Here is a 12,045-nt window from a genome sequence, read left to right as displayed (position 1 = left end):
GAAAAAATTAGGTATGGATAGAAAGTAAGTTTGCCCATCCAGATAGAAGGGAAAGTATCAAGCTAGGATCTAGTGAAAAATTTAAATCAATATGACATGAAACTTAAGGAGAGTATCCATCTGGGTTTCACAGTCCATCTGCATTCCTCAGCAGCCCTACTTTATAGCCACTGCTGGGATTGACTCAACACCTGTACTGCTTCCTATCCTGTCTCTGATCCCTTTTATTTGCTCTTTCAGCCCTGACCTGAATACCCGCTTGCCTATCTTTTTGTTTATTGTTTCCAATTAATAATGTAGTGATTGTGTATTTATAGACTTCTTAAAATATGCTAGGATGCCACCTTTTTAGAAATTACCAGGTTCTCACCCAAGCTGTTATGTGTATATCTAATGATAAGCTGAGGGGGAGACTATAAGGAAGAACATAATTAGATATGATAATCCAGGATATTGTGGAGCTATGAATACAGGAATGATGGTGTCTTCTAGCTCACATGAAATGGATTATACAGTCTACTTACAATAACTTTTGGTAGGGCATGATACCAAAGCAAAGTAAATCTGCTTTTCTTTTTTAAGTTATTTTCAGATCCTGTTTATTCAGTTTTACTATTATAGGATCAAATTAGGCAAATTGAGTCTGACATGCTTTTTTCTAAGGCTCATACTCACTGGTGAATCTTAATATTCTCTAGATCACTGTGCAGAAATACCCATAGAAGCTCAACGGAAGAAGATGATTCATCTTCAGAAGAAGAAATGGAATGGAGTAATAACAGTTTGCTTCTAGCCAATCTTTCTATACCTCAGTTAGATGGAACTGCAGATGAAAATAGTGGTAAGTAAAGTAGTCTACTGTATTTCATTATTTAGGGGCAGAAAATATATTTGATTTTGAAAAATATAATCACACTCTCTACATAGTTGGCTAAGTGAGGCTATGACAATACTGTTAGATTTTGTCCTTCTGCAGGATGATTTCTTTTGAGAGAATGTAGATATATGATTTTTTCTCATTTCTAAGAGTATAGCGTTTATTAATCACTGATTTAGAGCTTTATAAACTTTAATCAGTTTATCGTCATAACATTTAAGTAGCATAGGAAACTATAAGAAATATGCTCAGCTTATTTGAAGTGATAATGCAAAGACATGTTACTTTATGGAAAATTTTGAAGGTGACAGTATTTTTCCCCTTATTCTCCCAAAAGGCATGAATATTGATATCATCTATTTCTGATCAAAGAAATATGTGTTTAAAATAATGACTACTAATCAAATGTAACTGACTCTTGATTTTTTAGATTATGGTATTATCCTAATGATAGGAATGACCTTTTTGTTGAGATAACTGTTTTAAACATACGAATTTAATTTCATATAATTTCTTTTCATGGTGATAGTATCATGGTATGGGAAAATATTTAAAAAATTAAAAGGGTGGAAGTGAAGTAAATTCTTTTTTCCCCCATTTCAGACAATCCACTGAACAATGAAAATTCTAGAACCCACTCTTCTGTGATTGCAACAAGCAAGCTATCAGTAAAACCTTCCATCTTTCACAAAGATGCTGCTACATTAGAACCCCCATCTTCCGCTAAGATTACCTTTCAGTGTAAACACACAAGTGCCCTTTCTTCCCATGTTTTGAACAAGGAAGATTTAATTGAAGACCTTTCACAGCCAAACAACCTAGAGAAAAGTCTAGATCATTCAGTTGCTTCTTTTGCAAATGAAAGCACTTACTCTATGAAATACCCTGGGTCTTTAAGCAGTACTGTCCATTCAGAAAACTCTCATAAAGAGAGTAGTAAGAAAGATGTCCTCCCAGTATCTTCCTGTGAAAGTAGTATTTTTGATTATGAAGAAGATATTCCATCTGTCACAAGACAAGTACCAAGTAGAAAGTATACAAACATTAGAAAAATTGATAAGGATGCCCCTTTTATACATATGAACCGTCACACTAACGAAAATACATTGGGCAAAAATTCTTTCAACTTTTCTGACTTAAATCATTCAAAAAGTAAATTATCCTCTGAAGGAAATGAAAAAGGAAACAGTACAGCTCTGAATAGTTTATTCCCTTCGTCACTGACTGAAAATTGTGAATTGCTATCATGCTCAGGGGAGAATAGAACTATGGTGCATTCTCTTGATAGCATTGCTGATGAAAGTGGACTAAATAAACTTAAAATTAGATATGAAGAATTTCAAGAACATAAACCAGAAAAACCAAGCCTCAGCCAGCAAGCAGCACATTATATGTTTTTTCCCAGTGTTGTTCTTTCTAATTGTCTCAGTAGGCCACAAAAACTCTCTCCTGTTACATATAAACTACATCCTAGCAATAAACAGTCCCGGTTAAAAATGAATAAAAAGAAGCTTGTAGGTCATCGAGAGAATTCTGCCGGAACTACTGAGACTGGATCCTCAAAAGATAATTGTATACAAAATAATTCTTGTAATAGTAATTCTGAGAAGGATAACGTATTGGCCAGTGATTTAATTAAGGCCAGCCATGGAGCTTTTGAAAATAAAACATCTACAGACAGTTTTGTAGACTGTCACTTTGGAGAAGGAGCCTTAGAAACTGAGCAGTCCTTTGGATTGTATGGAAATAAATACACACTTAGAGCCAAACGCAAGGTAAATTATGAGAATGAAGATAGTGAGTCAAGTTTTATAACACACAACTCAAAAATTAGCCTACCTCATCCCATGGAAATTGGTGAAAGTTTAGATGGAACTCTCAAATCTCGAAAACGCAGAAAAATGTCTAAAAAGCTGCCCCCTGTCATCATAAAGTATATTATCATTAATAGATTTAGAGGGAGGAAAAATATGCTTGTAAAGCTAGGAAAAATAGACTCTAAAGAAAAACAAGTAATATTAACAGAAGAAAAAATGGAACTGTATAAAAAACTTGCACCTTTGAAGGATTTTTGGCCAAAAGTTCCTGACTCCCCTGCAACCAAATATCCTATTTATCCACTAACACCAAAGAAAAGTCACAGAAGAAAATCAAAACATAAGTCTGCTAAGAAAAAAACTGGTAAGCAACAAAGGACAAACAGTGAAAATATTAAAAGAACTTTGTCTTTCAGGAAAAAACGGTCACATGCTATTCTTTCTCCTCCCTCACCATCTTATAATGCTGAAACCGAAGACTGTGACTTAAATTATAGTGATGTTATGTCTAAACTAGGTTTTCTTTCTGAGAGAAGCACAAGTCCCATAAACTCTTCTCCACCTCGCTGCTGGTCTCCCACAGATCCAAGAGCTGAAGAAATTATGGCTGCTGCCAATAAAGAAGCAATGCTTTTTAAGGGTCCTAATGCATATAATAGCAAGACTGTTAATTCCCGTATAGGAAAAAATAGTCGAGCAAGAACGCAGGTTAAGAAATCAAAAACAAAGCTTGTTAATCCCTCTGTAGTTACTAAGAAAAGGAACAAACGAAATCAGACAAATAAACTAGTAGATGATGGAAAAAAGAAACCAAAAGCAAAACAGAAACAAAAAGTAAATGAGAAAACTACACCAAGAAAGCACATAACACTAAAAGATGAAAAACTAAAATCTCAAGCTGGTGCTGAAGTTAAGTTTGTGCTGAAACATCAGAATGTGTCTGAGGCCTCAAATAGTTCTGGAGGCTCTCAACTACTTTTTAAACAGAAAGATGTGTCACTAATGGGCTCTGCTATAGATCATCCTCTTTCTGCTCCTCTCCCCACTGGAATTCATGCACAACAGAATTTATCTGGCTGCTTTTCTTCTTTCCTAGAAAGCAAGAAGCCTGTAGATGTGCAAACATTCCCCAGTCCACAAGATGATTTGCATTCATCAGTTGTTTGTAGTTCTTTGGGACCTGGAATCTCAAAAATTAACGTTCAGCGGTCTCATAATCAAAATGCTATGTTTACTCTAAAAGAATCAACCTTGATTCAAAAAAATATATTTGACCTTTCAAACCATTTGTCTCAGGTAGCACAGCATACACAGATGTCTTCTGGTATCATGTCTCCAAAGATAGAAGAGAATGCAAATGTACAAAAAAACTATTTGTCATCTCTTGGAAAGTTAAACGACTATCGTAATTCCGTAGAATCAAAGCCAGACCAGACGTATGCCCCTAATTTTTTGCATTGCAAAGACAGTCAGCAGCAGATTGTGTGCATGGCAGAACAGTCAAAGCACAGTGAAATTTGTTCTCCAGGTAAAGCAGCTTCAGAGGAAAGTCAGATGCCTAATAATTGCTTTGTAACTTCCTTGAGAAGCCCAATCAAACAAATAACATGGGAGCAAAAACAAAGGGGCTTTATTTTAGATATGTCAAATTTTAAACCTGAAAGGGTAAAGCAAAGGTCATTGTCAGAAGCAATTTCACAAACCAAAGCACTTTCTCAGTGTAGAAATCGAAATATGTCAACACCTTCAACGTTTGGTGAAGGACAGTCTGGACTGGCAGTTCTAAAAGAATTGTTACAGAAAAGACAGCAGAAAGCACAGAATGCAAATAGTATGCAAGACCCATTATCTAATAAACAGCAACCAAACAAAAATATCTCTCATTCCCTTGAGCATAACAAATCAATTAAACGAACACGATCAGTAACATCTCCAAGAAAACCTCGAACTCCCAGAAGTACAAAACCTAAAGAAAAAATTCCCAAACTTCTTAAAGTAGACTCTCTAAATTTACCAGCCTCTGGCCAGTTGGATAACTCCCTATCGGATGATAGTCCTATCTTTTTTTCAGATCCAGGATTTGAAAGTTGTTATTCACTTGAAGATAGCTTGTCTCCTGAACATAATTATAATTTTGATATTAATACAATAGGTCAAACTGGATTTTGTAGCTTTTATTCTGGAAGTCAGTTTGTCCCAGCAGATCAGAATTTGCCTCAAAAGTTCCTGAGTGATGCAGTTCAGGATCTTTTCCCAGGACAAACTGTAGAAAAAACTGAATTTTTAAGTCATGATAACCAGAAGTGTGATGAAGACAAACATCATGCCTCAGACTCAACCTCATGGATTAGATCTGGTACTCTAAGTCCTGAATTATTTGAGAAATCATCCATAGATAGCAATGAGAATCATCGCCACAATCAGTGGAAAAATACCTTTCATCCTCTAACAACTCGGCCTAATTCAATAATGGAGTCTTTCTGTGTCCAGCAGTCAGAGGATTGTCTAAATGAAAAATCTAGATTGAATAGGAGTTCAGTAAGCAAAGAAGTGTTTCTTAGCCTCTCACAGCCAGGCAATTCAGACTGGATTCAAAGTCATACCAGAAAAGAAATGGGACAGTCTCTTGATGCAGTCAATACCTCTTTTACTACAATACTATCTTCCCCTGATGGTGAACTTGTAGATGCAGCCTCTGAAGATTTGGAATTGTATGTTTCAAGAAACAATGATATGTTGACACCAACTCCTGATAGTTCACCAAGGTCTACCAGCTCTCCCTCACAATCTAAAAATGGCAGTTTCACCCCTCGAACTGCTCACATTTTGAAACCACTTATGTCCCCACCAAGCAGGGAAGAAATTATGGCAACTTTGTTGGATCATGACCTTTCAGAAACTATTTACCAGGAACCATTTTGCAGTAATCCTTCTGATGTACCAGAAAAGCCCAGGTAATCAGAATTATTTTTTCCCCTTGGGTTGCTCTGAATAATTATAATGTATGTAACAACATTTGGTACCTGACTGCTACTTTTTTGGCTGTGATATTGTATTTGTAAGTATATCATTGTGAAAACAATTTATAATTATGGACATATTAAGAAAATAACTAGCTGGACAGTTGCACCTAGAGAAATTTATTTAAGTTGATCAGTGTTGGTCTTGGATCTACTATTATTTTGCACTGCGTCAACATTAAGGATTAGAGGCTCACTATGACATGATGCCAAATTAAGAAGGATGTCATAATACTTAATACTTATAAAAGTATAATTATCATTTTACAGATGGTATTTATTTCTAAAATGGTAAACTTTCATAATTTAAAAACTTCATTTTTAAAAAGTGTTTGAAAATAAGCATGCATATGTTTTAAATACTGCTATGATATATCTCTAAATGAAGATTATTTTAAGTTGTTTCTATTACATACCACTCTCTTTTCATGTTGCCAACATCTTCAATCATATTGTTACTATTGTTAGTTTGTATAGTTATTAGGAGTGCAATATGGATTTTGGTTCCCCTTATCTCTTCTTTCAAGAATCTTTTCAGAGAAGTGGTAAACAGAGAGACAGATGCACACACACACACACACACACACACACACACACACACCACGGCCAATAGCAAAATCTGAAGGAATCACAGCACTGGCCTATTTGTAAACCAGTAGTTAAGTAGGTATCCTGTCCTGCCTGCTTCATCAAGATATAGAACATATCTGATAAGAGCTCAGTTGGGGAACATGGCTTAATCCAGGAAGTTTAAGTGATGGCTTTTGGTCCTGCCCCCGTTTCTTTGATCCCTTTTCCTAATCAGTTGCAGAGAGAGGCAGTTCATTTCAGACATCCAGTCAGAAGCAGAGAAGAATGGCTAGGACTGCTGAGGCAGACCCTGCTTAGTCTAAATGATGGAAAGAGATATGAAGTGCCAACTAAGGCAAGAGGCCACCCTGCATGTATGCACTGACCTTGAGCACCACCATGCTCCTGACCCTAGTGAAAGAGACAGTGAGTGCTGGGCTTTTTACCCGAAGATTGGCAGTAATTTCTGCAGGAGTCCATTTAAGAAAGGGGTGAGAAAAAGTCATCAGAAATATAGAGTAGAAGAAGTTCCCTCCTCTGAGGACTTGAAGTAAAGGGCAGAAAATACCTCCCCCTACCTTACCCCCATACTTCCTAAAACATAGTTTTGCTGTTCTGTTTTGCCCAGTACCCACATGTGGCCTTTTAACATGAATGGAACTCTTTCTTTTTATTTCACTGCCAGAATATATGAATATATAATCCTTAGACATTAGTTTCCATTATTTTGGAGGCTTTGACTTTACCAGTAGTGATTATGGTATATTTTTTCATTGATCTATATTTTCTTCTCAGCCTTACACATCTTTTTAATTCCCAGTTAATTTATCATGTGCTAGTCATTTACTCTGTGTTGCTATTAGTTGTTGTCCAACTTTGACACTTGTTCTGCAGCTGAAATAAAAGGAGGATAGTCATGATATTTGAAAAACAATCTTTTTTTAAATTAAAAACTGTGTATTCACTGTAGAAAATTTAGGAAGTATAAAAGAAGAAATGAAAATTACACCATTTCTCTACCTAGTAACAGCCACTATTAATATTTTAATGTGTTTTCTTACTTTTTTAAAGTATAGCTTTTATTTTGTTTTATGAAATGTTCTTACTGTAGTCACAATATTGCATTGAAATTGATTCACTTACCATTATAATGTAAACATTTTCTAAATTTGAGTCTGTTGAAGCATCATTTTAATGGCTGCATAATACTCTATCATGTGATTATTACTGGACAGAAAGGTTGCTCTCTGTTTTGCTACTATACATAATTATGTGATTAGTATGTTCTTCATAAAGCATTTCTTCTATTTTGGAATTTTTACTTACAGCTCTTGAAGTAGGATTACTGAAAAATTTAAGGCTCTTCATATATATTAATTACAACATGAGCTGTAGCAATTAGCATGCTGCTGACAGTATTCAAGAAAGCTGAACCTACCACACCTCAGCAATTTTTGCTATTTTTTACTTCATTATGATCTCTGTATTATTAATATTAGAATTGGGTATAGTCACATGACATGTGTACTCATTTCCTTCAATAGCAATAATCCTGCTTCTAATTTTTCATAAAGCTGCAAGGTGGGTGTTGGGAAGGTGTTAGATCCTGATTATGGAGTTAAATAGTAGGGGCCAAAATCTTTCCATGTAAAGGGGAAAAGGAAATGTAACTCTGGTGCTGCTCCTTCAGCTTCAATCAGAAAACAAGAATTCAGTTCATTGAGTTTTATCTAGAGAATGACCTGGTCATTTGGGAAATCATGCCCTATGAGAAGTAACTGAAGAAACTAAGAACTATCTTCATATCCATGAGAGAGATACCATGAAGAAGAAAAAGTAGAGTTATTTTATGTTGCTGCAGAAGGCAGAAATAGTACCAATGGATATGTTAGAGAAGGAGAGAGGTTTAGCTTAATATTTATAATAACTATTGGAAACTAAACCATGTTACCTTTTAATTAGTGATTCCTCACATACACATACATTAGTAGCACTTAAATTATGTGGGCTCTGCCAACTCCTAAGTTCTTATGTTAGTATTAAACCTTGTCATGTAAAGGGAAGAAAGAATTATGGTAGTTTACCTCAACTGTATATAATTTTTTGTAATATTTAAGGGAATTTGATAGGGTACAAAGATTTGTTTGAACTGACTGGCTTTGCTGAACTACTATGTACAGAGAGTAGAGAATGTAGAAAGAGGCTATAGATAAAATCCAGGGATATAGTCTCAGATGGTAAACTCTTCCATTGTTTTTATCCTAATGTGGTGACAGTGGAAAATTATTTAAGATCAGTAGAGGAAAGGAATCTGATGAGCTTGTACCATCTCCTTGAAGAAAAGAAGGCTTCATTGGACACTTCAGACAAAAACAAATACCTTCTTTCCCCGGTATTGATGATACCTTCCGAAGGAAGTTAATTTAGTAGTCATATACCTGTGAGGAAAAGCATATTGAGATTAAAGATAGAGTGTACCTGCATAAAATGTGTGTGTTGGAGGGGATGGGTAGGGTGTGGAAAGGGAAGAAAGGTGGCATTTTTAAGACTCCAAAAGGAACTTTTAAAAATATCTAGGTTAAGGAGCTAAATATTTTGGTAATTGCTCTTTGAGGCAAAACAGTTGTTCTAAAATATATTGTTTATAGGGAGATCGGTGGACGGCTTCTCATGGTAGAAACACGACTTCCAAATGATCTGGCTGAGTTTGAGGGAGACTTTTCCTTGGAAGGACTTCGTCTGTGGAAAACAGCATTCTCAGTAATGACTCAAAATCCAAGACCTGGGTCACCCCCTCACAGTGGCCAACCAATTGTCAATAAAGGGTCAAGTAATAGCCATAAAATGGTTGAAGATAAAAAAATTGTGATTATGCCTTGCAAATGTGCCCCAAGTCGACAACTGGTTCAAGTATGGCTTCAAGCCAAAGAAGAATATGAACGTTCCAAGAAACTGTCTAAAAAGGAGCTAACTGGAGTTGTAAAATCTGATGACAACTTCAGCTCCTCAGTTAATCCAGATGACAAACCTGTAGTGCCTCCAAAAATGGATACAACTGCACACGTACTCCCCACTACAGCACATACCAAGGAAGATGTTGATAATTCTCAGATTGCTTTACAAGCACCAACCACAGAATGCAGTCGAACTGCAAGTGAAAGTCAGACGCTGCCACCAGTTGCTTCTGCAGATGATGCTGAGAAAGAAGAGGATGATGATGATGACTATTGTGTTGGTTATAGCTCCCCTGATTCTCCAGTGATTCCCCCTTGGCAAGAAGCAACATCACCAGATTCCAAAACATTAAATGGAGGTGACAGACCCTCATCACTAGTAGAGGACCTACATTCTCTGACTATTGAGAACTTCTTAAAGCCTGTAAAAGATGGTATACAGAAAAGCCCCTGCAGTGAGCCTCAGGAACCTCTAGTGGTATCCCCAATTAATGTTAGGACAAGAACTGGGATATGTGAATCACTTTGCCTTCATAGTACACCAATCATACAGAGAAAACTTGTGGAAAGGCTTCCTGAGGCAACTGGCCTTAGCCCTTTGTCAACAGGTAAGTTTTACAAGTAACAGAAAGCCTCCATAAAGCTTTTCAATAGACTATGTAATGAAAATCAGATATTTTTAAATGAAATTTTAGCTCAGCTAATGAGAGATTATTGTTATTTTATCATGTCTTGGAAAGACATCATCACCTGGAAACTTTTTTATTTTTCTGCTGTGAAATATACTTACATCTACTTCTATCCTGTCTTCTTGCCTTCTCGGTAAAATATAGGAGCCCTCTCAGAAACCTTACCTTCTTCTCAACTTGATTTTTCCCATTGGCTTTGGTATATACCCAAATCTCTCCCACCCTTTGAAATAGAAAAAAAAACAAACACCTGCCTTGACCTTACAGCTGCCGGCTTCTGGTCTTTTTTCTCTGCTTCTCTCCTTTAAAGCCAAATTTCTTAAAAGATTTCTCCAATTTGACAACTCTATTTCTTTACCTTCTACTCATTTCTCAACCCACTCCAAACTGGATTGTGCCCCCATCATCCCGCCAGTATGGCTCTTGTAAAGATTCTTTATAACCTTCAGGTAGCTAAAGCTAATGGATGTTTTTCAGTCTTCCTATCACATGCCCTCTAAGCAGCCATTGTCTTGCTGACCACACCTTCCTTCTTTGAGCTTCCTTTCCCCCTTAGCTTTTCCCCTGCTCCTCTGTTTCTTCCTGCTTGCTTTCCTTTGAAGCTTATCTCACATTCTCAGTTATTATCTGAATAGTGGAGTTTATTAAGGCTTAGCCTTAAGCTTTCTCTCTCTATGTTCTTTCCCTGTATGACCTAATTCCTGCCCACAGGATTACTATAGATAACACAAATTTAAATTTCCAGTTCAGAACCCTCTTTTAAGCTCCAGAACACTATATCCAGCTGCCTTTGGCATTTCTACTTGAATGCTCAAAGCCACCACAAGGTCAGTATTTTTTTAGCTTAATTTGTGATCTCACTGCATTCATTCACCACCAACCACATAGCACACTTTATGCACACACATACATGCCCGCACATTGAAAACCATTGGTCCTCTTTCATTTTTCCTTATTTCAATGAATAGTACCACCATTTCTCTGTCACTGAGTTACACAGGTCAGAAACAAGGGATTTATTTATAATACTCACCTGATTGCCTCACTGCCCATCCTGTGGTTTCCACACTTGTTTCCTAAATTACCCAGATCTCTCTACCTCTGTCTCTGCCACTACGAAGCCCTCGTCTCTCACCTGGGCTTCTACCCTAGCTTTCTTATTCACCCTTAACCAGTCTCTAGGTTTTTTTGCTCAGTAATCAGGGAAAATCCACACCCTGTTCCTAGTTAATTCCTACTCTTTCTTATGATTTTAGCTCAAAAAAGCCTTCCTAATCTCCCTGGCTAAAAATTACCAATTATATTCCCCTTTGTTGTACTTACCCCAGTTATAATTTTATTTTTCTGTGTGTATTGATATTTGATGAATGTCTGATTTCCTCTCTAGACCCCACAAGGGTAGATACTGTCTTTTCCTCCTCATCATAAATACTTGATAAATCAGTGAATAAACGGATTAAGTGATTCCCTAGGATAATAACTTAGGTATAAAAATCAATAATTAAAATCTAAATGTTATTATTTAATACAAATTTTAAAAGTTAGTGTGGGGAACCCAGGTTTGAATTAGTTTCATTTTTAAATTATGAGGTCTTTGTGAGGAATTTATAGGACAGTACTCATGAACGGTACCTAAGAGTTTGGAAAAACAACAAGAAAACAAACAAAAAAACCCCACAGAAGCAGGCAATTTTGATATGCATGTTAAATATAAAATTTCTTTCTACAGAACCCAAAACCCAGAAATTGAGTCATAAGAAAGGAAGTAACACTGATGCTTTTAGAAGAGTACTCTTAACACAAGCAAAGGTAACTATGCTAAACATATTTAAAGATCAGTGGATAAGATCCATTCTTATTCTTAGATTTCAGTTAGATAATTGATAACTTTGTGTCTCAATTTTTTAATTTATTATATTTTTGCATCATTTTATTTACATATCTTTGAGACAACAAGAAATTGCCTAATTTTTTTAAAGTTTTTTTTGTTGTTGGGATCTAAAAGATTCTTATATGTAAATACAAATATTACAGAGAAAGTGAATATGATAGCCAAAATGTGGATTATGAGGATACAAATACATTAACTGATTACTGGCAAAATCAGAACAATCCAAT

At 36.0% G+C, this 12,045-nt stretch overlaps 1 protein-coding gene across 5 annotated transcripts in view; it reads left to right on the top strand.

The window, feature by feature from the left end:
* Positions 1-12,045, top strand: part of REV3L (REV3 like, DNA directed polymerase zeta catalytic subunit) — a 184,222-nt gene that overhangs the window by 102,480 nt on the left and 69,697 nt on the right. For all 5 annotated transcript variants that reach the window (XR_012324782.1, XM_019929582.2, XM_073789509.1 and 2 more), the window contains 4 exons: positions 699-841; positions 1,481-5,648; positions 8,933-9,846; positions 11,657-11,736. Coding sequence is in view for 4 of the 5 variants with exons in the window: in XM_019929582.2 (XP_019785141.1) it covers positions 699-841; positions 1,481-5,648; positions 8,933-9,846; positions 11,657-11,736 (5,305 nt within the window). In the remaining variant the exon portion in view is untranslated. The remainder of the gene's footprint in view (positions 1-698; positions 842-1,480; positions 5,649-8,932; positions 9,847-11,656; positions 11,737-12,045) is intronic.

The sequence above is a fragment of the Tursiops truncatus genome, chromosome 12 (assembly GCF_011762595.2).
Source record: "Tursiops truncatus isolate mTurTru1 chromosome 12, mTurTru1.mat.Y, whole genome shotgun sequence".
Classification (NCBI taxonomy): domain Eukaryota; kingdom Metazoa; phylum Chordata; class Mammalia; order Artiodactyla; family Delphinidae; genus Tursiops; species Tursiops truncatus.
This window is presented reverse-complemented; position numbering and strand designations above follow the sequence as displayed.